We start from the raw sequence: 27,574 nt of genomic DNA on the forward strand, positions 1-27,574 counted from the left end.
GAAGATGAGCTGCTGAGGCTGGGCACTAGCTTTTATTTTGTTCTGGTACAGTCTGTCCAGAAAGTTGCTGTGAGCAACCTTGAAGGGCAGAAATTGTGTGTTTTTCTGGCTTTCATGGAATCCATACACAAAATTCATATCTTTGAAAATAAACCCTGTCAAATTCAGATTGAGTTATGACAAATAGGTGAAGATGTTAGAAAAGGAATGTTAAGTGTAAATAGGAATAAACAATTAATGAATAATTTGCCACAATGAAATGGGAAGAAGCAGTTTGGCTACGTAATCTTTATGTGAGGATGATTTCTGGGTTCATTGTGTATGAAAACTCTTGTGTATGTTAAAATGCTGAAACTATTAGTGTTTATAAGCTCTGTAAGGAGATGGAGGCTGAGGCAAATATTTTCAAGCCATTAACTGCATTAAAAACTCCCGTTGTCTTTGCAGGAGGAGAGACTTCAGCATGCAAACCTTCATCTGTTCGGCTTGCACCATCGTTTTCATTCCATGCTGCTGGCCTTCAGATGGCTGGACAGATGTCCCATTCGCATCAGCAGTACAGTGATCGTCGGCAGCAGAACATAAATGACCAACAGGTTTCTGCCTTATCATATGCTGACCAGATTCAGCAACCTTTAACATTAACAAACCAGGTAAGTAATAACAAAAAAGTCATTTTAGATACAATAATTCTTTCTCTAAGTTTTATACACCCATAAATTACTGGATCAGGGCATATGCTTTTGTGGTTTGTTGGGGGTTTTGTTTGTTTGTTTTGGGTTGGGTTTTTCTGTGTTTTTTTGGTTTTTGGGGGTTTTTTTGAACTAATTAACTCCTGACTCTTCAAGGATGGGTGGAAGAGTAAGTTTCTGGAAGTGTTTTTAAACATCTGGTACATATTTGTTGTGATTAGTCTACTTATAACATTTTTGCAGTGAGAGGGGAGAAAGATTGTCCAAGTGGAGAGTTGGAAAGAGAGTTTAATAGTAGCTTTTTTTTTTTTAGAGCTGTTTGATGTTAGAATGCGATTGCTTTATTACTTGTTCTAATGGACAGTGTTTTAATGCAGAGTCACTGGTTAGTGTATTTGGAATAGAGAGGTTTGCACAACAGACACATTTCGTTAAGGAAGACACCTTTTTTAAAAAGAAAAGCAAAATCTAAAGCTATGCTATCACTGGGGTTTTGCTACTGCTAATTTACTACTTACTATTGCAAGGAGGTGAAATGAACACAGGGATTATGATGATTATGGATGCTTTTGAGCTTTCAAGATCAGTGTTTCTTCCATACTGCTTTTGAGTTGCTAGAACTGCTGAAGTAGCTTCCTAACTAATAGTGCAAGGTTGCTAGCCCCAAGAGCTAGTACTGCCCTGTTTAGGAGGGAGTTCTGTTGCTTTCTTAAAAATGGCACAGCCCAGCTGTGGAGACATGAACACAGATAGGTTTCAAAGCTTAAAATCCAGAAGTCTGTAAGTCAGAGCTTCAAAATTTGGTGCAGGCTGATGAAGCATGTTCCACTTAAAGAGGATGGAGAGTGAAGTCTTTTGCTGCTACCAGATTCAGGTCTGTTCTTGTGTTCAAGATGGCTTTGGTAGAAAAATCTACAGTACCATCAAGAGATGCTCTGTTGGTGTTGCTCTGTAGGAAGGCACTTACGCAGAAAGAGGGAAGGATTAGAGAGGATGAGAATGGTCAAACTGAAGTGCCAGGATGTTTGATACTAGGATTTGGAGATCTGTAATGACTAGGGCTCTGTGAAGAACGGCAAAGTGAATGGAGCTGGCAAAGGATTTTTTTACTTCCATGAGAGCCACTCTGTAGGAAGAGTAAATCTGCTCATATATATAATAGTATTTAGCTTTAGAAATCTACTCAGGTATTTTATGTGACTTCTTTTAGGTTAAAGGTCCCCCAAAACCTCCACAATGAGGTTAGTGAATCAGTCTGCCAATTAAGAAAAGTTGCTGTGTTCCTTAAACCTTTCAAGGTACTTATCTAAGCATTACAATCTGACATCACATTTGTGAGCTTTAGTGTACATTAGTGCTTAGTTTTTCCTGTTTTTAAACCAAAAAGTAAAATCAAGGAACTTTAGGATGTATCACCATTCGTTGCTGTTTGTGGTCACAATGGCTTTAAAATGGTAGCTGAATAATAGAAAGCTGAAGAATACTTTTTGGAGAATAGCCAAGAATTGTTGACCAAAGAATGCAGCCCGCTGAGAGGAGGATGTAAATGTAGGGAAAAAGCTGTGGTTGGCTCCTGGAAGTTACCCATATGAAGAAATGATCAGCTGGCCACCTTGATAATGGCAATCAAGCTGTCTTTGGACCACTAACACTATTTTATAGAATCAATGTTTTTCTTTTTCCAGTTCCATCTTGTTTTTTCTGCATTGTAGCTTCTGTCTTCCTATTTTACTGTAATTGTGTTGTTGAAGTCTTTATAGTCTTCTGCCCAAGCAGCTCAAAATTATTACTCCTTTATCCTTTATGAGCTGCTTCCAGCACCCTTGACTTTGATGGTGGGCAGCTTTTTGAAGTCTTCTGACTACTTGCCTTTTGTGACTCTTTCCTCCTTCGAGTTCTTGTGCTTCTCCCATTAAGTCCCATAAAGAGTTCTCACCAGGTCCCAGGTTGGTATGGAGGTTCTATATGAGCCTGTGTTGGGGAGTCTCAATGGCTTTTTGCCTTTGCACTGCATTTCTGGTTAATCTGCAAAACCAAATCCAGCTAGTATTCTTTATGCTATTGAGTCGCATCATCTGCTCTAGACCTTGCTTCTATGCAAAAAAATGTTCTTGTTCTTTCTCTTTCAATAGCCCTTTTGTCAGCTCTAGTTTATCTTGATTAAAACATAACTCCTTCTTATGAAAGCTATGACCCTCTATTGTTGAAGGCTTTGTGCCGTCTTACATTTCTCCATTGCTGGGGACTACCATCTTGCCTTTCACTCCAGATGCGACCTAGGTTTTCATGTCTAAATGATGCATACATCTTAGAGATTCTTTCTTTATGACATTTCTACAGGAATCCTTTTTATTCAAGGTATTGCCTTGAATATGCTGCAACTTCTCTCTGTCCTTGATAAAAGCAGTTCTGTCCTGTATATGTCAATTCTGAAAAACTCTTGGGAGAGATCATTTTCTGAACCGTCCTTGTGTGGTTGTTTCATTCCCCTGTTGGAATCCTACCACTAGTTCTGTTGTTATGTGCTTGTGTGTTGTTAACCTTCTGACACCAGACTAACCTTTCAGTAATGGCAAACTCTCTTCCATCACATAAGGTGACATACTTCTATGTTTTCAAGTACATATGGTTGAGAAGATCATGTTTTTAACTTGGGCAGCAAAAGGAATAGGCTGAATGTCTGTTGTAGAAGGCTTGATAGATTGATCTAATATAGCCATAAAAAATAGGACGAACAAAAAGGTGACTTCTGGCAGATACAGGAGGTGTAATTCTTAAAGGGTAGATCCTTTTAATCCAATGTCTCGCAGCCAGTCAAACAGATGAGAAGTTAGGTCTCTGAGCTTCAGTTTCCCAGAATTTCCTAGTGCCAGAGCGGTCATCAGCAGCCTGACGATGGGGTCAGCTTTGGTGCTACCAGTTTCCGCAGCTTAAAAGTAGCCCGTTTGGCTGCAGGCGTCCAGCAGTTGATTAATAGCGATTTGCCAGCCCCGCTGCTTCTGAGAGTGCTCCGTTACCTCGTTGGCTCAGTAGCCAGATGGGTCGGTGAAGCGGGACTCTCCCAGGGTCGGCGATGGTTGTGCCGGGACCGCCCGGCAAAATTCTTTCCCGAGCTCCAGCCACCATCTGCTGGCCAGAGTGCCGCACTGCATTGCCTGCCTTACTGCAAGGCGAATGGCCTTTTGCGAGGAAGGTCTGCCCTCTCCTCTCCGAAATACTCCGTCGTTTGAATAAACTCGCTTCTCTTAAATAACTTGCGGAGCAGCTTAGCATATCTTTGAGTGAATCTTCCATTGAAGGAATCGAGAATACAAATGTTAGAAAAGTTACTTTCTTGATTGCTACATTTGCTGAACTTTGTAAACAGAGTATTTTGTCCAAATCCAGACAAAATTGACTTGCTTGAAAATAAAACCCAGGAGGAAGTGTCAGCTTTTGGGATGGTGAAGTTTTATTTGGAAATAATAGACAGCAAATAGTTCCTCTCAGAAAGTAAATTTCTTCAGGCTGCAGCAAGATACATAAGGGTACTGCTTGTCAGTTGCTAAGAGTAGCTGTTAAGTTTTAGCATGTAGAACAGCAGCATTTTCTGTAAACGATGTCATTTTGATAAATAGCAAAGATGATCTGCCTTATTACGTTTTTTTCAGGTTATTTTTGTGTCTTTCTTTTTTACCGAAGACTGACTCCTTTTTTGGAGGAGTATTGTCTTGTTCAAGTTCCTGTAATGATTTTCATTCATAACCAAATAATGGGGAAGTGAGGCCTTGAATGTTAATTTATTGTTTTTATTCCCGCTTTGTCCTGCTTGTTTTTTGATTTGTAATGGCTTGCAGACCATATTCTGGTATTTTATGAATCATTCACAGTTGCAGATTAAAGGTTAGGAAACGGTAATGACAATTTATATTAAAGTTATGTGTATTTGTATTATACGTTACCCTTAAAATATTATTTATATAATCTTCTCTTGCACCTATTGCTTTATGGCTATGGTCACCAAAACCTACTCATCTTATCATTGGCAAGGAACAACTAATAGGAAGATACTTCAAAACCAGCCAGATTGCTTTGTTTTTCACTTACTTATGAGGTTTTAAATTACAGTTAAAACTTCCAGCTCTGTCCTTTTTTATTTTTTTTCTTCAGTAGTTAAGTTTAAAGGCTTTTGTTTCCCAAACACCGCTGGATTGTAAGGGTTTACTTTAAATCTGTGATTCACCAAGTGCCTGGCCTGCTGGCAGGATGGGGTCCTGCTCTTGGCTGTGTGGTCTTACCTCTCTGATGAGTGCCAGAGCCAGCTTCAGGAAAGCAGTAAGAGCATGTGGCCTAGAGTGAATAGAAAAGATGAGATCTGTGAGACCTTTCTCCTTTAGCAGTAACAAACAGTAATATTTCTTTGTCCAGTTTCAACTGGTTGCATCTTGAGAGTTCAACATAGCCTGATGTGAATATAAGATAAGAGCTTAAAAGTTTTCACAACTTCAAACAAGCATTTCTTTTGTGCTGTGCTAATGTTTATCTTCATTATGGATACTCAGATTGCCTGAAACTTTTTTCAGTTAAGTACAAAAGATTAGAAAATTGATTTAACTGATAAAGAAGTTGAGGTGAGATTCCTGGGCAGATCTTGGTAACAAACTCCAACAGTTTAGCTTTCACAAAGCACCTGGAATTCAAAGGTCAGGCTGACCGCTAAACATCTTTCTGTATGTATCTGAGATCACTTACCACCTGCAAAATTCTAGGTTTTACTGACCACACGTTGGCCAGTGATTTTATTGATTACATCTAGATCATTGCAAAGTTAATGTGTTCTAGCAGGCAGCAGCAAATCCTTAGTTCAGTTAATTCAGCTTCCTAATCAGCAACATTATTATTAGCAATGGTCAGACTTCACCAGACTCTGTCATGAATGTGAGCATGCATGTGAGCATGCAATGCATTTCAGATGGAAAGTGAGAGAAATGTTTTTACTGTCTCGGATATTTGTTAGAAACATTTGTTTATGCTCCGGCAACAAGAATTTCAGAGTGGGGTTTTTCATTCCCTTTTACTTACTCTTCCTGCTCTCTACTGCCTTTTTTTTTTTTTTTTTTTTTTTTTTTTTTTTTTCCCCCTATATGGTTGGGCTGAATCAGGCAGGATGAAATCTTGGCAGATGACCCTTCTTTCCTTGCTGGTTTTACTTACTTATTTAGCTTCAAACTTACCTGTTTCTTAATATCACTTTTATTCAGCAACCTTATGTATTTGGGGAAGGAAGCCCAAATAGGAGGAAAATACTCATAGAGCACAAGTCAATGATTAAAGTAATTGGACTGAAATTCTGTCCCTACCTGCATTCAGTTCTGGCTCTGAGTACAGTCAGTTTGAAGAATAAGTCTTGGATTTCTCTTGTTTTGTTATGTGGCATATACGCTTTTTTTCTCTTTGGTCATTTTTCTAAAAGTCTGGAGTTTGTTGTATATTACGGGAAAGTGTTACTGTGGCTTGTGGTTATAGCAATTAAACATCTGTTTTGTTGACTCTCTGGAGACACCATCTATTATGTGGCTGCCCACCACAATATGGGATTAGCGTTGATTTCCTATCCTATATTATTGTGATGCAAGAAGGGTTTTGAATAGCAAGTGGTGTAGGAGATGAGACTGCTTCATTTAATTCTTTAATATGGCGGTCTATTAAATAGGTCATTACAATTGGAATTCTTGCTAAAAGTTACCCTTATAAAATCTTCATTATTTATTTTGTTCGTAAAATGGAGCGTACTATATGAAAGCAGAATCTCTTTTTTTTCCTTTCCTTTTTTAATGAATGTGGATGGTGATAGATCTTTCTTTTTTAAAAAAATCTGAATTAAAGCATTCCATTAACAGAATATATGTATCTGCTCAGAATTCCCTGTAATCAAAATAAAATGCATTTAGTAAGGAACAGTGCCATCTATTTTTTAGATATCAAAGAGAGAGAAATATGTTGTCTGTTCCTTCATTCATTAAACCTCAAAGATTATGCTAGTTAAAATAACGTACATGAGTTAAAAGCCATAGTTTCCTTAAAACATGGTTTGTCTCAGATGTGTTGAGTATGCATAAGTGGGGCTCTTAGTTGCCTTTTTTTGTGTTTATTTGATTCTTCTTTGTTTAGACTAGTTACAGGTTGCTTCTCAGCACTGTGTCATGTGTGTTTGGTTAATAGGTAAGAAAATCAAATTTCAGTTCCTTACTAGTAATGTGATTTTCATCATGGGACCATCCCAGGTAGCTGTACTGTTTCCGTTGAGGCATAAGCGTGGACCAGTCAGAATGTGATGGGCATTTACTGACATATAATTGTAATGAAAGTAGTTTCTTGTCTCTCGGTCTTGAAATACAAGCATATCTTTTGATTTGTGTTCTATCTTTAGGAAGATCTGAGGTTGCAGTGTTGCTGTCTGGCCACCAGATAGAGACTGAAGCTTGTGCCATAGGATTTTTCTTTTTCTTTCCTTACCCTTTTTTTTTTTTTTTTTTTTTTTTTTTTTTTTTAAAGTTTCTTTTGTGGTTGAGCATTCTTTCAAGCCAAGAGGGAGATCAGTATTACCCTAATGATAAAGAATTTGAGAGTGTTACTGTATAAAATGGATAATGACCACTTTGTTCCATAGTCTTCCATCATCAGGAAGAAGGGAGCAAGAGTCTCCAAAAGGATCTTGGAAAAAGAAGAGAATGTTACAAATTTTGCAATATAACAGGGGGAGGAAGAAAAGGTCAATTCTTTCTCCTCTCACACCCAAAACTTTATGAACCCAGGATAGCAAAATAGTACCTGTTAAAAAGTTCATACAGGTTAAAGTGTGTCCTCAGAAATGTGTGACTGTCTAAATGCACAATTAAAAGCACAATTTTCAAATAAGGTACTGGCTGCAAGCAACATAGGTGTAGCCTGCAGAATTTAATTATTTATGATTAGGGAACAGCAACAAATTAGATCCCCCCCCCCCCCCCCCCCCCCCAATCAGGCTGCTTATTTCAGAGCTGAAATTAGTAGATTTTTTTTTTAAGTAAGCAAGCAAATTTGACTTATAAATTAGAAAATAAGCATGAATACTTGTCCTACAAATTCCCTTCCCAAATTAGAGCAACCTTACGTCTGAAGAGTTGATCTGAACTATGGAGTTCTTCCACACTAAGAGTCTTTCCTCAAAGCTCGTAACCTGTGTAACACAGACCCTGTGCTGGTCATGTCAGCCTAGGGCAGAGACTGGTCCCTGCCAGTAGTCATGCACTGCAGCATGGTTTCTTTTACCAGCAAAGTCTACCAGTGTTCCCATGTTCCAATAATCTCTTTAAGTCCAATTAAAAAATTTAAAGGAAATACTTGCATTTGAAAAGCCTGTAACAGTGACAGTTTGGATTAGGACTAGATGCCTAGTTCAGTTGTTTAACAGTGCTGTGGGAGAGAACTGAAAGAGATCATATTTAGGTGTGATTTGTTTGATGGTTCACATTTGTTTGACAGATGAAAGGAAGAAACAAAAATGTTTTGTAAATGTCAAATAGTTTGTTTAGGAAACTTTAAAACAGACTTCCCCGATGTTTACAAAATGCTGGTGCTTATAATAAAAAAGAATTAAGGAATTAATTTGGTAAACCAGCATAAGGGAAATTGATGGTAGTGGGCATATCCAAAAGTGAATTGAATGGAACAAACATCTAGGGCATGACTTGGGTTAAAATTACCTGAGGGAAATTTGTATTGCATCATCTCTGAGAAACATTCCATAATCAAAAAAGACCACAAGTCAGCAGTCTTGCAGGGATGTAAAAATGTTATGTGGGTGTATTTGGAGCAGTGTGCATCGAAGCTTTCAATTGCCTTTTCTTGGGAGCCTTCGGCTCCACTGAGTTTTGTACCTGTTGGGAGTCCCAGCCTCATGCAGATGCAGTAAGCTTACTGGAAGTGTCTTGCATTTCCCCCCTCTCTTTAACTCTCTGGTTTGTTCATGCTCTGTCTTGCTCTCTCACTGCTGCTCGTGCTCCCTTCCCCCCCTACCCCTGCGGTGTGTGCATCCACTGGAGGCGAGTGTGAGCTTAGCTTTCTAGTATGGTTGCTTGGGTACCTGAGTTCAGGTCCAATTTCAGAAGCACAAAATCTCATTATCACTTCTGTTTCTGAGAATTTTTTGGGTCACTTCAATGTGATTTTTTTTTTTTTTTTTTTTTTTAATTTGGTCATTGAGCAAAAAGAGAGCTATTTGCACAGCCACCATTAAAAGTTTTAAGTAATATCATAAAAGATAGAGGAGCAGTTACGCTTTTCCAGTTCGTTTATTAGTTCAGCAACAATGATACAAAAATCAGTTTCATTATTTTTGTTGATGGCTTGTGCTCTTCCCTCAGCACTGCAGGAGGCTGCTTATCAGTTTAGCTCTAATAGGAGGCAGCAGATGAGATTAAGCACTTGGAAGTGAAGAGAGTTAGGAGCGTGAGCATATTTGATGGCATGAGATGAGATAATGGGAGATCAGAGTTGTAAGGCTGAGTGTGGTAGCGCTTGGTCACCTAACCCTCTTAATAATGAGTAAGGGAGTAGAAGCAGCTTTAACATACATGAAACAAGCTTTTCTTCAATGGAGTTGATTAAACTTGTCCTGTGGTTTTCTGTCATTGGGAAGAGAGGGAATAGAGAGAGGCAGGCTAGGGGACCAGTCACACTAACCTCACCAGCCTCTCTTCTAGCTCCCCATCTGACACTGTCACTGGGTGAGACAGAGAAGTTGCCAGAGCTTGTCTGGTGGCACGGTTGCGCTCTCAAGTAAGTGTCTGCTGATCAGGTAGTCAGCTTTAGCCAAATGAAATGGTTTGTGACTTAGTTTTTTCTGCCTTCTCTTTACTGGGGATACTGCTCATCTCCAGCTTGCCACTTGGAACTTTTGTCTTTCCAGGAACTTTACCTTCTGAGATTTCAAACAAATCTTAAGGAGGAATATTAGTTGACTGGTAGATCCAGAATTTACATGGTGTATGTGTGCAAAGAAAAAAAAGGCACACAAATAATTTTATCACATATAAGTCTTGTTTCTTCAGGAAAGCAATAAAAAAAATGGCCTGCTGTTGGAGATGTTCTTGTTTTAAATGTAGTCAACTTTAGGAAACACAAATGAGGAACATAACTACCTTTTCAGGGACATTGTTTTAAAACTTTTAAAGTAAGTATAATGTCCATGTGCATGCTTTAGATTTCTTTAGATTTTCTTTAGGTTTTAGGTTTAGATTTAGGCCTGGATATTGCAAAGCATGCTAGACCTGATGGGGTTTTATTTGGAATTTACTACAGTTTAAATGTGGCAAACTGCCACAGTTTTCCAGTAGTTACTAATGTTAACATCCATTTGTGGTTTTAATGCAGCTATACATTAAATATGGTTACAGTTAATGTATCAGTCATGAGGTAGAGGAGTAATGTCAGCAAGAATCTCTGTTGTCAAAGGAGCTGTATTTTTAACTGAGAGAAAAACTGTTTATTGATATTAAGCCTGTTAGGCATAATGGGAGGAGAGGGAGGAATCTTGGGATTATATTTTTAAATTATTAATTAAATATATTAAAAAATAACTGTTAATTTCTTTTGATTCCTATATTTGTTTCTCTTTTTTTTTAATGTCAGCTTAAAGAAAACAATGTTGCAATGAAATAACTCATTTCTGTGAGGAATGTCGTGATTTGGTGTAATAATTACATCATTAAAGTCCTAGCTTTTTTTCTAAGTTATGATGTGGTCGTATTACAGAGGCGGATGCCCCAAACTTTCCGTGATCCAGCCACTGCTCCATTGAGGAAACTCTCCGTAGATTTGATCAAAACATACAAGCATATTAATGAGGTAAAGGCACCAGTTATCTTTGTAATGTGTATTGATGTGAAGTTTTTGTTTACAGTACATTATTAAGTATGTTTTCTATGAATAATCTCATGAAGAGGTAAGAAGAATCAAGCTTTCTCTCTGTTGCTCACATCTCATTTGAGATCATTGATGTCATGGTCCTGCTTTCTGTCCAGCACATAGGAAAATTTTTATCCTGGAATTTATTTTCTGTTGTTTTATAAACAAATGTTGAGCTTTTCTGTTGCATGATAAGGAAATATGAGTGGCACAAACACTCTTTTAGCTTATGCTATAAACCTTTATGAATGTGTCTAAGGACTTTTAAGAAAAATAGTAAAGTGTTTTCCCTAAATTATTTAACTAAATATTATTGGCAAATGTAAAATATAAAAATTATGTGGTTAATATAGGAAAGCATCAGTTAGTTTCTAACTCTCTGGCAATTGTAGGGAATGTGAATGGATTTCTGCAGTGATTACTGACTTCTTTGGAATTCTTCTTTTCCAGTCTGGTGGAAAGAGCAACTGATAACTCTCATTTCCAGGCTACTTACCATTTTTAATTTTGCTGTGTGTATAGCGTACTGTGACGTATCTTTTCTTTTTGCACCTATGAACTCTAGGGATCAGTGTTAGTACATTTCTTTAGATCTGCTTTCTGAGTTTTTAAATTATTCATCAAGACTTTGCTTTGGTATAATGACTTGACTTCAAATAGAGTAATAACAGGAGAGGATTGTTTGTTTTTCCAGTAGTAGAAGTTGCATTTTAAAATCACAGGATTAGGTATGATGGTTTTAAAAGCTGATTCTATTCTTTGTTGAACTGATGTTGTAAGAAGTGCTTTTAAGCAGTATACTTCTCACGTTTAGGTTTACTATGCAAAAAAAAAACGGCGGCATCAGCAGGGCCAAGGAGATGATTCCAGTCACAAAAAGGAGAGAAAAGTTTACAATGATGGCTATGATGATGACAACTATGACTATATTGTAAAAAATGGGGAGAAGTGGATGGATCGTTATGAAATTGACTCTTTAATAGGCAAAGGATCCTTTGGACAGGTAATGTGTATCAGCTGAGCAACCTGTAATTCATGTGAATCATAATATGCATTTCATTTGAAGTGGTATTCCTGTTTCATTCTGGAATTAAACTCTTTTTTCTTAATCCTATCCTTTAAGCTATCCTATCCTATCCTTTAAGCCTGCTCAAGACACTCGTATTTTGTGCCTTTTCTTGTTACTACGGATAACATTTGAATATATTTCAGTATGTAGATCTAGTAAAGCATTTGGCGATGAGCAAATCCTCAGCCTTTTGCTATCAGTTCACATTTTTAGCTGTTTGGCTTGGGTTTTTAAATTAAAACAGTAGTCTAGTACTAGGGTTTACCTATTACAAATGTTACTTAGTAACATTTGTTTTGACTGTAGCTGTAGCCAAGGCTTGAGAAAAAGACTGGAAGAAGGATGGAGCTTTTCTTTTGTTGTTTTTGTTGTTTTTCTTGGATTTTGCCAGTTGTTTTACAGTGTTGGTTTTGATGATTTGATAATTGCATTTGGATATAATGCTTGCCTTAGTGAAGCTCAGTGGACCCTCAGTTGTATTTTGTGACATCACTGCAATAAACATCGTGATAGGTTGTGGCTTTACTGTAGTATCAAGTAAGAGAAGAAATTTAAGAAAAGAAATTTAACTGGAAAGAACAAAAGTTCTAAAAATGTTTTCTCTGAATTCAGAAAGTGAAGAAAGTTTAGAAAGTGAGTTTTGCTGTATTTTGAAAACTTGAGAGATTTTGTTGATGTATTTGACTTTTCTCTTTCAGGTTGTAAAGGCTTATGACCGAGTGGAACAGGAGTGGGTAGCTATCAAAATAATAAAAAACAAGAAGGCTTTCTTAAACCAAGCCCAGATTGAAGTGCGACTGCTTGAGCTTATGAACAAACATGACACTGAGATGAAGTACTATATAGGTATTTGAATAGTTATTCTTCATTTTTATTTAATCATATTATGAATATTTTAGATCTTGCTATATAGCGTAGGGTGCTTCTGGTGCTAAAGAGATGAAAAGAATAATACAACTTTTAAAGTTATTAATATTATTTAATGCAAATTTTCCAGTTTGCTTTGCAACAGGACCAGATCCAGAAGAATATATAAAATTATTTGGGATAACAGATTTGTTACTTCATAGCATTGAGATCTTTTGTAGAATTTGTTTTTTCCAGTTAATGATATGGACAGCTGAAGAAGTTGCCATGGACCAGCTTTTCCACAGAAGCTGTGATCTGTGGTGGTTTGCATCTCTTTCACTACTTTGAATATATCTTAAACTATCTCAGAACTGTCATGGATAAGAGCATGCATATTTAGTGTAAACCAGCATCATACAGGATTTTTGTGGCTAGCTTAAACTTTTTTTGATTGTGTGTGTTTAAAAAGCTCAAAATTTTGTGTAACAAAACTGAGATAAGACTTGTGTAAATGTTAAGACTTGCCCATTTATAGCTCAGGAAATATTTTAAAGCTTATAATTTTGACGGATCCTGTAGACGGGAATGCTGTTCCCTTGATTTATTATTGTAATGCTACTTGAACTTCATAATAATGAAATTAAGTCAGCTGGTGTAAAAAGTTTATTAAATTCTGTCTATCCTCTGGAGTAGAGGGCAAAAAGATGATGGAAGGAAAGCAACAGCATGTTGTAAAGAGAGATGGAGAAGTATGAAAAAGAGTGATTAAGGAAAATGAAACTGGTTTTAAGCATCCTTTAGTTTGTAGAAGCTGAAATACTAGCAGTTATGCTTTTCTGATTTGCATGTATATATTGGATTACTAGTTTTTCTCTCTGTAGTTTAGAAAGAAACCTTTGAAATAATGTTAATATACATTGATAATTTTTATCTGATGAGTATTCAGTTACATTTTAACTTGTTTTATAGAATATTATCTTTATAATACATTTTATGTATTGAATGCAAAAGTTTTCAAGGTATTTTTAACTTAAATTTATTAATAACACATTTACATAAAAGAAAAACTAAACTTGACAGCATACTATGTCAAAAAGATGTTTCAGGAACATTAAAGACATGACCAGTTTCAAATTAATACGCAGTAAATAAAGATGTTATAGGCATCATCAGATAAGCTCTTGGAATTTAAAATTTTTAGAGAGTCTGTTTGTAACATCAGGTAAAATGAAATGGGCTGAAACATCATATAATCTCCATCTGTGAGTTAAGGCAGGATGGCTTTATATAGAGGGCAGTGCTGAAACAAAAAAAGGAAAAGCAAGTTCTGATAATTTTTGAACAGCGGAGAAATAATATATACTGCCTTTGCTTAGGCAGGTGATTTTAGGCTTGTTTCAAGCTGATTTCCAAATCTGTTAGGGTGTATTTGAATAGTTCCACTTTTATTTAACACAGTGTTTAATGAACATGACAGCATCAGTAAAGATCAAAAATCCCAAAGAGATGATGTTTTGAATCAATAGCTTGTATTGCGTGCTGTGCAAAAACTGATCATGGAAAACTGAGATCTCTAGGCACTTCACTGGAAAATATTTATAAGTATAGGAACAGTTGCTTATGAACATACTTCTGCAAGAAGACTTAATTGAAGCATTCAGCATATTAGCATAAAAAATAAGTTGTCTGTAGGACATGTGGACGATTCACCCTCGCATGGGCTTTCAGATACATGATGCTGAGAATAGCTGAATAAGGCTGAAAGCATTGCAAGTATTACAATATACTGTGTGATGTAAAATGTAGACGTCAGGAAGAACATGGTTAAATACGCTGTAGCCTGTTTTTTAAGGACATAAATTTTAACTGCTTACGCTTCTGTCAGATCTCCTCTAGTACCTCCAAACCTTCTGATTGGTCTCCTTCAGATCTAACACAAGTTGTAAGAGTGCATTGAAGTCTTCAAGTTTTGTGAAAACGGGTTGCAGAGTGGAGGAGAAATGTTCAAATGTCATGTCTTCACTGAAGGAAAGATGTGGCAAGTTCAGCTCTTATCCAAACTATTTGAGCTGTGTGGCTGTTGCAAGTGGTACTAGCTGGCCAGTAGCATGCTGGAAGTTACAAATCAGTTGGAGTAGATGGTGATTCTTGCCAATTTGGCAGGTCCAGCAAGCTTATATGGTGTAGAGGGGAATTGGGATCATGTTTAGGAAGACCACAAGGACATGAAAAGGTGCTGGTGCGTTCATGGTGGGAGGATAGTGGAAATATGGCAAAGATGAGAAAATACGAAAGGTCTAGACAATGATGTATTGCAGGAACTGGGATCAGGGTGGAAGCAAATGGTATTGTCACAGGTAAGTTGTAAGGGACACAGGAAGAACTGGCTTACGATAATGGAGAAAAAAAAATTCCATAGGACACCAAGTAATGACCTTAATTGAAAGTCTGAATTCTCGTTGTGCTAATATTGGTTCAAGATTTTATTATGACAGAAAGAGTGTGTTGCTTTTTATCTGAGGGCTGAAGTATTTTTCCTATTTCAGTTTTGTTTTACTTGTGGCAACCAACCTGAATGATTGACAGACTGGTAAACACTGCTTGCCTCTAAACAGATTAATGTGATGAATTTTTCACCTATTTCATGAGAAAAATTGATTGGATTTGGACTGGATTGGTTGCTTTCATAAATTGAGATTATGCCTGATTGAAATGAATATAATGCCTTTAGGATATTGATCAGTTTTATTAACTGAAGTAATCAATTGAAGTCACAGCTTGTAAATTGCATATATTTTAAATGAATCTGACAGTCAAATATTTTCTCTGTAAAGGCAAGGGGAATTCCTAATAAATAATTCAGTCTAAAGTGCGGTATCTGCTTTGCTGTTGAGAATGCTGCTGTATGTGCACTTTTTTCCAATCTGCTTGGACTTGAATACAGTTTTAGCTTTAGGAGGGTGGAGAAATGAACTCTCCACTGAAAAAGATCAAAAGTGTTGTGACAAAGGTTGTGTTACACGCAGTTTGCGCTTCCTGTCTTTTTTGCTGATATTTTTATTTACCCGCAAATGTGTTTGCCTTTGCTAATAAGGGATCGATAGCTTATTTTGAAAAAATATCCCTTCTATCTTTTAAATAATTTTTTGGTTAATACAGCTTTACTGAGGTACACTTGAGGACACTTCAGATGTGTAAAATGTCTCTCTGTACCCTAGGCATGGGAGCAATATTCCATAAATAACCATAGATCTAGGGAAAAAAAAACAAAACCCACCACTGTATTATCTTGCTCCCGGGTCAGCTTCCTACAAATTGATTAAAATATTTAAGCATTGTGTTGTAATTAGTATTTAATACTTACCACACAGGATATGTGTTAATTATTTTCTTCCCCTTTTTAAAGTGCATTTGAAGCGCCACTTCATGTTCCGAAACCATCTCTGCTTAGTCTTTGAAATGCTGTCCTACAATCTGTATGATCTGTTGCGGAACACCAACTTCAGAGGTGTCTCATTGAACCTGACACGAAAATTTGCACAGCAAATGTGCACTGCACTGCTTTTTCTGGCGACTCCTGAACTTAGTATCATTCACTGTGACCTAAAACCTGAGAATATCCTGCTCTGTAACCCCAAACGAAGCGCTATCAAGATTGTTGATTTTGGCAGTTCGTGTCAACTTGGACAAAGGGTGAGTATTAGTGAAAATTCTCTTTATGCTTCTGTTGGATACATATGAAAAATTTAATATTTTAAGTCATAATACCTAGATAGCTAATTTAAAATTTATTAATGATGACTTGCATGAAATAGTAACTACTTTTTACATACGTTGTTAAAGATCAACAGCCCATAGGAGCTATAAATACGAATTTTAGTGCCATAGTAGATAAACTTTCCATCTTTCTTTTCTCCTTGGTTATGTTTTTATGCTATGTTAATGCAGAATGCATCAGCACTTGATTGTAGAAGTCTGCAGTGCTAATAAATAAAATATTCTTTTACTGTTTTCTTATTCCATATGTATGACTCCTTCCACGTTAGCACGTCCTCTATTTAGTGTGCCATGGAGATAGGATATTTGAGGGTTGAGACAGTGCAGTAGATGGCTTTTAAAGATAGTGGTTGTAACTAACCCATTTTTACAAACACTTTAGCAACCGTGGAAAGACTAAATTGAGTTTAGTGTTGGTATTACTTCGAGTAAAGATGCATACGTGCAAAGCGTTTCCAGGACAAAGGGCTGAATTGCTTTCTGTTGGCAGTTCTTCAGATTAGGATAGATCTGTACTATTAAATAGTTGTCAAAAAATTTGTAATTGTGTCCTGTTGTTCATGTACTTTGACGATGAGTGCATTTTTTTATTTGAGCTGTTAGAATCTGTTGACCATAGTCTATTCAGCATCGCCAATTAGCTCTATATTTGCTTTAAGAAATGTTAGAATAGATACAATAACTATTAAGATCATAAATAATTCTGCCTGGATGCCAAAGCCTCTGTTTTCTTTAGGAAGAGCTTTGAATCATATTCCTCAAGTGTTTGATTTGTACTGACCATTTGCTCACCAAGAAGTTTATCAGAATGTCCTGTTCAGCTTGCACCTTATAGTCCTGGTACAAATAGACTCTTTCCTGGTTGAAAGAATTATATTTGGCTGAACAATCGACCACTTATATTCAGGATGCCTGTGCTTTAGTTGTTTGTACTGAAAAAAAAAAAAATTGTTAGCTAGAGAGGTAAGGAAGATTCTATAGGTAGAAGCTGGATGTAGTTTCTTTGAAAAAAGGATTTTGAGCCTTCTCAGGTCCATTGTGTACCTTTGGCAATTTTACCTATAAATTTGTGAATGATATCTTTTTGCTTTGAGAAAGCTGGATGTTAAAAAAAACCAAAAAACCCCAACCAAAAACCCTCCCAAAAATAAGCAACATTTGCAGAAGAGGTGAGGTTTCAGAAGTATGCCTAGTAATACTGCAGATTGCCTTATATGGGAAGAATTAAGAAACTTCATGGACTAACTTTAACAGAAGTCCCCAATCCTCTGTTGAGAAGTTGGGACTGGCCAGTAGCATCCCGTTGCTTTTTCCCATAATAAGTTTGGGAAGAGCAGGTCAGAATATTGAATGTTGTATTGAAAGCAGTGGTGAGACATATATTTAGATTTATAAAAGGACCTTTTGCTATAAACTAGAAACTTTTCAGCCTGGGATGAAGGAAGACACCAGGAGGTGAAATGAGATCTAGATTGTTTAGGTCAATAATAAGATAATTTTGAGATGTTACGAAGCACAAATACAAAAACCTAGTGTAATTACTCATTCAAGTTAAGTTAAAAAGTGGTAATGAAATATCAATACCTTTGTGGAAAGTGCTGGATAAAATTGCATGTTACTTGGAATATAGAGTATGGTTCTGTTTGAGATATTTTTTTGGTTGGTTGGTTTTTGTTAAGGGTTTTAGAGGTTTGGGGTTTTGGGGGGGGGGGGAGTTGTTTGTTTTGTTTTTTTAATATGCCTATGTTTAAGCCAGTCTCCAGGTTTAGAATCAAGACAGAATTATCTGTCTTGTGAAATGAGCAGGATAGTTGGGGGTGGAAGGAGGTTGCTTTCTCCTTTGTGTTGTTTTCCAGTTCCTGGAATCACCTGATAATTTCATCTCATTTCATCACATCGTAATTGTGGCTTTTGATCTTTTACTATTGGTTTTGTCTGAAGTGTTATGTGATTCTGATGTGGCTTGTAGAATATTTTTTCTTAGGGTGATATCAGACTAAAATTTTGTTGTATGATTACCTGTAATTGCATGAGATTACACTCATCAACCCTAAAGTGTAAAATACTGACATCATAAGTGAATCTGCACTCCCCCCCCCTGCCCCGAGAGACTGTGAATGCTAGTATTTTCTTAAGAATTAACATTTACATATTTTTATTAATGTAATGTATAGATACTTTTTAGTACCACCAATACCTTGGCTTTGCCTATACCAAAAATGTATTTCATGGTAGTTCTGTTTTGTAGTACCGAATCATAATAGTGCTCTTTGGACGCTGTGTATTACCTTTAGATGCTTTTATTTCAGATATACCAATATATCCAGAGTCGTTTTTATCGATCACCAGAGGTGCTACTGGGAATGCCTTATGATCTTGCAATTGATATGTGGTCCCTTGGGTGTATTTTAGTTGAGATGCACACTGGAGAGCCTCTTTTTAGTGGGGCAAATGAGGTATGCAGCTATATGACGGTACAAGTAATTTGATTTATTTTGTTTGTTTGTTTGTTGTTGTTCATTCTCATCATGACTTTCATCTGTTTAATTGTAATGCATGAGTTAGGGAGGTCTAGTAATTATAAAATGAATAAACATCAATGACAGCAATGACTTCTGTCAGAACTCTAAATTGCCTGTTAAGAATTTTCTGTTTCTGGGTCTTCCCTCTTACTCCTTATTTCCTAATCTGTTTTGTACATACTGGATTTTTCTTAAACTCACAATTAATTTAGAACTAGTCTGGGTAGTTAACATTTGCTTCCCATGTGACTAGAATCTCACTCTGTCACACTGCTCAGCTGTCTGCCACATGTTCTTCACAAATATTCTTTGTTTGGAACAGGTGGATCAAATGAATAAAATAGTGGAAGTTTTGGGGATACCACCTACCCACATCCTTGACCAAGCACCAAAAGCAAGAAAGTTCTTTGAGAAGTTGCCAGACGGCACTTGGAACTTGAAGAAGACCAAAGATGGAAAAAGGGTAGGTTACATAACTAGGATGATAATATGGACTGTTCCTTAAAAAAAAAAAAAAAAAAAAAAAAAAAAAAAAAAAAAAAGTGAGGTGTTACTTTGTTTTACATCTCTGTTACTGAAAATGTAGCTTTAGTGTTGTTTTATTATTGTTCCATGTTGTAAGACAGGTTCATTTAACAGCACTTTTTGTAGTGCTGAATAGTTTCTGACTTTTATTTGACTTCCTTTTATGGCATGTTTAAACTGTGCACATCCAAGGTTTAATATGTAACTTGATTTCAAGCAATTTCTAACTTCCCAACAGGAATACAAACCACCTGGAACTCGTAAACTTCACAATATACTGGGAGTTGAAACAGGAGGACCAGGTGGACGTCGTGCTGGGGAATCGGGTCATACTGTAGCTGACTACTTGAAGTTCAAAGACCTCATCTTAAGGATGCTTGATTATGACCCTAAGACACGAATTCAACCTTATTATGCCCTACAGCATAGTTTCTTTAAGAAAACAGCAGACGAAGGTACAAACACAAGTAACAGTGTGTCTACGAGTCCTGCCATGGAGCAGTCACAGTCTTCAGGAACCACCTCTAGTACATCTTCAAGCTCAGGTAAGTTTTTCTCATTAACAGAAAACAACATTGTATTTCCTAATCACATCAAAGGAGTCTTTCTCAGATAAATGTTCTCTCTCGTTCTCTCTCTCTCTCAAACAATTGTGTCACTCATGCTCATCAAAACAATTATTTTAATCAGCTGCAACAGGTAACTGCCCCAACAAAAAATAAAAAGTAGATGAGCAAAAATGTGAGTGATTATCATAGGTCTTGTATTTTTACCTTGAAGCATTTTAAATACATTCATGTTGTCATTGTTTTACAGCTTACTTTAAATTTTGTGTCTCTTTATTTATTGTGCATGTTATGGTTTTATAGGTGGATCTTCTGGAACAAGCAACAGTGGAAGGGCACGGTCAGACCCCACACACCAGCATCGACATAGTGGTGGACACTTCACTGCTGCTGTTCAAGCTATGGACTGTGAAACACACAGCCCACAGGTATGCTTAAGTAGAGCTTTTGTCTGTTTGATTTATATGAATTTTCTGAGAATATTAAATCCCTAAAACTAATTAACACTTTCATGTCTAGATTGAAGTGGTTTAGACATGGAACTAGCCATCAGATTTATTTTTTTTTTTTTTTTTTTTTACCCTCAGCTCTTGTATAGTCCTTTGGACATTAGGTCAGTCACTTAGGCAAAAATACTGCAGGCAGCTGTAAAAATTTTCATAGATTCTGCAGAGGTGAAGGTTTTGTATTAGTAGCAGTAAGTCAGGTGGAGGTGTCAATGCTTCACCTTACACAGGGCATAAGCGTACACAGAACTATGCATCTTCCAACCCAGTGAAGAACTAGCTTGTACTTCAGTGGACTCCTGCTGGAGTTCTTACTTCTATTTTATGGTGTTCAGGTACTTGACCAACATTATCTTTGATGAATTAGTGTTTATTCAGTAGTTCTTGGAAAGAAGCAACAACTCATTTATTAACTACAAATAATTCAGTAATATTTTTATTTTAGTACAGAACAGATAAAAATATAAATTCTCTCAAGTAGACAATTTAGTTTATGCAACAAATTAGTGTGTAGCTAGATCTTGCTATTTTAGTAATCTTTAATCAGCTGTGTTCTTCCAGAGGTGTGAGTAGTACTCCTCTAATGCTGTTGACACCATTCAAGAAGTGAACTACAACATATTAATTTAGCTTAGTATGCTTATTGTATTCAGAGGCCTGAGTGAGAGATCAGGGCCTTATTGTTCTAGGTGTTGTACAAATAGTATGTTGTTTATTACTACTATTATGTAAAGCTGCGTCTATAATTTTAACAGTAAGGTCACATATTGGACCTCCTTAAACTGTTCGTTTGAAAAAAGCATCCAGAATGTGAACTCATTTTTCTTAAGGTATATTTAGAAAAGGGTATTAGAAATTCTGCTTAACTACATGCTTACATTTCTAGACTAATTTTGCAACTGCAAGGTTTGGTTAACTCTTTAAAAATTTAGCATAAACATTAATAACTTAATCTCTTTCATATATTGAAAATGGATAGATTTGAGTAAGCATTTTAATTTTTATTTTGCTTATTAACATAGGTTCGACAACAGTTTCCTCCTCCAATTGGTTGGACAGCCACTGAAGCTCCTACACAGGTCACTGTTGAAAACCATCCAGTTCAAGAAACCACCTTCCATGTAACCCCTCAACAACAGAATGCATTACATCATCATCACGGAAATAGCTCTCACCACCACCACCACCATCACCACCACCACCACCATCATGGACAGCAAGCCTTGGGTAGCCGGACCAGGCCGAGAGTCTACAATTCTCCAACAAACAGCTCCTCCACCCAGGATTCTATGGAGGTGGGCCACAGTCACCACTCCATGACATCCCTGTCTTCCTCAACTACTTCTTCCTCTACATCTTCCTCCTCTACTGGTAACCAAGGCAATCAGGCCTATCAGAACCGCCCAGTGGCTGCTAATACCTTGGACTTTGGACAAAATGGAGCTATGGACATGAATTTAACAGTCTACTCTAATCCGCGCCAAGAAACTGGCATAGCTGGACATCCAACATACCAGTTTTCTGCTAATACAGGTCCTGCTCATTACATGACTGAAGGACACCTTGCAATGAGGCAAGGAATTGATAGAGAAGAGTCTCCCATGACAGGAGTTTGTGTTCAGCAAAGTCCTGTGGCTAGCTCGTGACTAAACTGAAACTAAGTTTGTTTCTTGTGTGTTTTTATAGAAGTGGTGTTTTTCCAAAAACAAAGTGCAAAGCTGCTTGAATCAGAAGGAGATAAACTCACTGAACCGCTACAGGAGGGCAAAGCTGACTATTTTTTTAAACTTGAAAAGATTGCAAAGGGACAATGAAGTTTTTTTTGTTGGTTTTTGGGGTTTTTTTTTTTGGTTTTGTTTTTTTTGTTTGTTTGGTTTTTTTTTTGTTTTTTTTTTTTTTAAAGAGCCATGTCTGGACCCACCTTAACGGATAGCTTAGTGGTGTTCACCTTTTGCTTCCCCCATTTTAACTTGCCACAACCTAGTCATAGTTTGGTTTTTGGGGAGGGTGGTTTTTTTTGGTCTCATTCAACAGGGGTTATTGTTCAAATGTTAGTTGTAGTTGCAAACTAGTTTCTTTTTAAAGGCATTGCACATGATTTATAAAAAGGCCCTTTGAAGTTTTTTGGTGGGAGGGGAGTGAGTAATATATATATATTTTTTTTAGTTCCCCAAACAAACATGGGCACAGAAATGCAGTACTGTAAGAAAGAGGGACCTTCAGATTACACAAATATATATTCTTCAGCTGTAAAAAGGGACGGTTGTAATGGAGTTTGTAAGGCACATTAAGCATGCTAAGTGGCGGTGATCAGAACTCTCCTTTTCTGAATCTACTGAGGATCAAAGCAGCAATTGTAATGGGATTCTGTGGGTCTCATATTTTGGAGACCACAGTCAGTTAGTATTGAAATATGACTGGTTTCATAACTGAGGTGCACTGAGAAGCAATCAACGGGTCGGTCCTGGCCAGTCCTGGGGAGGTCTAAGTGGTGGTCTTTGGGATAACCTTTGGCCTTATGGATTTGGACTCTTAAGTTAGAAGAGCCTACCATTTCAGATGCAATCACTTTTGGACATGCTTTTGCAGACAGTCCTTAATGCTGAAAACACAGAGAATGGGTAATTCAAGAGGCCTTTCTTTTAAAATAGACTTTTGTGACCCACTTATTGTAAGGTATTGCAAGGTCACTTTGCGTGTGTCATAAAGTTGACTTCCTTATTGGTTGAAGGTCACAGGAGTAGTGGTTTGCGTTTGATGGAAATAGCTACAACTGTGTCCCTTCCTGCTTTTTACTTTTTTCTTTTGCTTTTTCTCGGCACGTGGTTTCTCCACCATTACTTCTGCACAAAGACGTCTTCTGTTCATCCTGAACATTTTTAAAAATGCAGAATTTTATGTGACTGCTTTTTTGCCTCACAATTATGCTGTGAATTTTACAAAAATTTATTTTCTTTTTTGATAATTTATTGTACCAAAGCTGTTTTTATAGCACATAGATGTCTGTAACCAATAATGTAGCAGTTCTGCACTTTGACACAAGGTGTAACTAGACCATTTTTAAATGTCAGTTGAAAATTATGGCTGTACTATTGCTTAAACAAAACTGGAACTGTTGTTGAATTCATAGCCAATACATTTACAGCAATCTGTGTACTGAACATAATAGATTGACATCTACTTTGAGACTATAACATCTGTTACATTATAAATGTGTTCAGGCTTCTGAAGGTAAAAGGGACACTAGATCCAGAAGCTATGAAACCAGCAGTTGACTCTTGTATTCCTTATTAACATAATTGTAAACTTGAAGGCAAGACCTTGATTGCATGAACAGGTCCAAAAATAGTCTGAGTAAAGCAAAACACTCACATGAGACCTGAGGTTAGCAGGCTGTATTTAACAGGTGCCTAATTTTTGGGTAATGCTGCCTTAATATAACACAGTCAGCTTGGCAGTTGCAAAATTTACGGGCCCATTCAGAGATTTATTTGTATGAAAAGTAAAAGCTCCGTGAAGAACATTTGAAAGAATAAGGGTAATTCATTGATTGCCCATCCCAGATTAACATTGTTTGCCCATTATATATTACAGAAGCAGTGATCTACCTCTGCCAGTAAGCCCTTTTAAAAGTTAATTTAGCAGAAAATTCGGAGTTCATACTGGTCAATTCCATGCGGCTAAGTCACTTTTTCAGACTAAAAGGTGGAATTTTTTATACTTACAGTGGCAACGCAGCAGCTGACTACCAGGTAAATGGGAATGAATACTTGGGATTACCATTTTTTTGTAAATCATGATTTTTTTAATCAAGCGATCCATATTTCTTTTGTATTGACACGTCAACCCTGTGGATGAAAGTGGGGGTTTTTTTCTGTTTTCTTTTTGTTTTTATTTTTAAACTCAGTAATTCAGAGAAGTTTACAGGATTTGGAAGGCTGTCACCTTAGAAACAGGTTGCTGAGTTTAGCAATATGAAAAGGAATCCAGTATTTACTGCTGTCTAGGAATATAAGGGTAATATGAAATCTGGGTAATTTTTGTGTGCGCAGGTTGCCACACCTTAGCAAGCGCCAAAAAATAAAGCAGTTTAAAAAAAAATCTACATAAAGAAGAAATCATAAAATCCAGTGCTTCTGCATACTGTGTTATGTTACAGTCCAGTTTTGTGTGCTTTACTACACAGTTTGGTTACAGGACTTCTGTGCATTGTAAACATAAACAGCATGGAAAAGGTTAAATACCTGTGTTCAGATTGTAAGATCTAGTCCGGACTTGCTGTGTATATTGTAACGTTAAATGAAAAGACAAGCCCTTTGTATTATAGTCATGCAGTCTTATGTATGATAAACAGTTGAATAATTTGTCCTCAGACTCTTTACTGTGCTTTTTAAAAAAAAAGAGTAATTTAAGAAAAAATGTAAACATAGTAAATCTTCCTATGCAATTAACCTACTCCAAGCCATGGTATGGTAGGTATAATTATACTATAATATGTAAATATCAGATACATTGAAACAGACTTAAAAATATGAAAGTAAAAGTTGGAGGCATAACAGATAATTTTGAGTTTTTAATTGAAACAGCAAGGTATACTAATCATTCATGTATGAACACAGCTCTGCTTGATTCTGATGGACTGTACTTGTAGTTTGAGTTCTTTATATTATCATCTGTTAGTTTGAATGTTCTTATATGCACTGCAGCTTTCTACCTATTACAGGCTAGCTGATTTTAAGGCCAGAAGTGACCATGGTAATGAAATAATCTGACTGGCATGCCATTATCCCTAGAATTCAGTCTAGTTATTTCTGCATCATGAAGTCCATATCTTTTGGGTGCAGTAGAACAAACTTTTGAAAAAGATAGCTGATTTTCATATAGATTCTTCAAGTGTGAGGATTTTTCCATGTCTCTTGAGTGATTCAGCTAGTTTATTTTCCATACTCTTAGTCCTCCTTCAGTTTTAGGGCTGTTTAGTTACAGCTGCTGGCCATCGGGTAGCTAGCTGCCTATTAGAATAACGAATAACTACTCTAGTTTTAAACTATTTCACTTTATTCACATAAAAATATGTTAACTTTAATAACCTATATAGATGGAGTTCCTTAAATCTCTAACTGTAAAGCTTTTATGGCTCTTCTGAAACTTCAGATGTTTTAAAATCCATTCTGAAGTGTGGACGTAAGAACTGCATACAGCATCTGGTAGTGATCTCAGTATTGCTGTGTGCGTGTAGTATGTGCAGGTACATTCTTGAACCTTTCAGTTTATATCTTCGCTTGTTTGTTTATACCTCCAAGGATTGCATTTTTAAATCTTTCAGTCTCAGTTATTTGCATTAAAAGATTGTAAATTTAGATGATTATCATCATGATTCCTAAGTCCTTTTCAGAACTGCTGCTCTTCCAGGATGTAGTCTTCCATCCTGTAAGTATAATGATGTCTGAATGGGACTGGTTTACAGAAGGGTTGGATTCACCTATAGATGTGACTTGTCTTCATTGTTTATCACTCTATCATCGTTATTTTCATTAAACCATCAATGCGCTTATATTTTATTCTTGATAACTAAGAAATCTTAAATACCTGTGAAGATAATTCCTGTTGAAACCCATCAGAAACATCCTTTTTTGATGAGGAAGTAATCTAAAACTCTGACCTTCTGACCCAGTGGTGAATATGTTGTGTTGATTTATAGAACAAATATATTTCGATAAGATCATTAAATGGAACTTCTGAATAGTATGGAAGTTATCTTTCTAGTGAAAACTACACAAGTAACTGACTACAAAGTAGAGTTATTGCTGAGTCTTGATCTCATGAGGATAGTTTGTATGTGATCCAGCATGACTTTGGCAAGTGATTTATTTTACTTAGGATGGATATTAGAATTGCACAATACCTTACATCTGTCAAGCAAAGAAAGACACCTTGCCAAATTGCAGTTTTCTGTTATATATCCCTGGTTTTATGGGGTTCTACAGAAGCAACCTCATGTTGAAAAGTTTGCAATTGGTATCTATTTCTCCATCTCATAATGATAGTTGAACTATTTTTTCCTTATTGATTAAGATGCCTTGTTTTTATTTCAACAGTTCTCCATACTAGCCTTATCAAATATATACGATCTGCCTAGACCTGAGAAGATCTGTAGTTTCTGTTGTTTATTATGTTTTATGCTAGATGTTACAGAGCATCACAGAGTTCAGTCACAAGATGGTCACTGACTATCCTTGAGGACCTGAATGATATGAGAATGTGATACACTTCATAAGCCAAAGGTGGTAGTTAAAATTTTAACGTCGGGCTCCTCTGCTGAATGGCAGAGAGAAAATTTAATTCACTTTAAGCAATGCTGATAGCTTCTAGAGGGAAAATGAGGATAGAAGATTTAGAAGAGGACAAGGGTTGGAATTGAAAGGATATTCTGTGTGGGAGGGAGTCTAACCAATGTGAATAATAGCATAGGAAGGGGAGAGAAATACCCTTAGTTGGAGTGGAATTGTGCAGACCATAATTGAAAGTGAGACCGAGAAATTTTTTTATGTGTTGGCCCTAGGAAAGCATGTGAGGGAAGCTGAATGAAAAACTTCATGGCCATGTTGAATGAGGCTTAACAGTTCTACTTTGAGTGGAAAATATGTTTTTCACAGAAGGTTGGATTCCTGTAATTAACATGAGAGATGTCTAGAATGCAGCTGTGTGTTTTGTTTCAAGGTAGATCTGAATCCAGACTGTTTATCAAGTGGCAAGACTTGGGTCAAATCTGAAAGTTTGCAAGAGAGCAGAAATGAAAGTTGGGATTTTATTGCAATTTAGAAAGACTAAGTTGAAGAAGGAGGATTTGATTTCTGACAGCAGACCAAATGAGCATATGCTGGAGAGATCAGACTGGCAGAAGCAGCAGTAACGAATAGAGTGGATTGTCAGCATGTAGGCAACTGGAAGGATTTTCATGTATTTACTAACTAGGGCTGAGATGTACAAGTTAAAATGGGCTGAAAGCACGAGCCTAGTGAGACCTTAAAAGAGGCAAACCACAGGAGATGTTATAAATGGAGTTTTAGAACTGTAGGAATAAAAAAAACCCAATACCCAAGCAGTGTATGTTATTGAGTGATTATCTATTAAAACTTGT

The 27,574-nt window shown here is 36.7% G+C and overlaps 1 protein-coding gene across 3 annotated transcripts in view; it reads left to right on the forward strand.

Moving 5' to 3' along the window:
* DYRK1A (dual specificity tyrosine phosphorylation regulated kinase 1A) overlaps positions 1–24,805 on the forward strand; it is an 89,074-nt gene extending 64,269 nt beyond the window's left edge. For all 3 annotated transcript variants that reach the window (XM_030020248.2, XM_030020246.2, XM_041124772.1), the window contains exons 3-12: positions 448–653; positions 10,467–10,559; positions 11,434–11,622; positions 12,387–12,534; positions 15,944–16,230; positions 18,624–18,770; positions 19,159–19,299; positions 19,600–19,906; positions 20,231–20,355; positions 21,456–24,805. In XM_030020248.2, coding sequence (XP_029876108.1) covers positions 448–653; positions 10,467–10,559; positions 11,434–11,622; positions 12,387–12,534; positions 15,944–16,230; positions 18,624–18,770; positions 19,159–19,299; positions 19,600–19,906; positions 20,231–20,355; positions 21,456–22,079 — 2,267 coding nt within the window. In that variant the 3' untranslated portion in view covers positions 22,080–24,805. The remainder of the gene's footprint in view (positions 1–447; positions 654–10,466; positions 10,560–11,433; positions 11,623–12,386; positions 12,535–15,943; positions 16,231–18,623; positions 18,771–19,158; positions 19,300–19,599; positions 19,907–20,230; positions 20,356–21,455) is intronic.
* Positions 24,806–27,574: the final 2,769 nt, after the last annotated feature.

Source organism: Aquila chrysaetos, chromosome 7 (assembly GCF_900496995.4).
Source record: "Aquila chrysaetos chrysaetos chromosome 7, bAquChr1.4, whole genome shotgun sequence".
NCBI lineage: Eukaryota > Metazoa > Chordata > Aves > Accipitriformes > Accipitridae > Aquila > Aquila chrysaetos.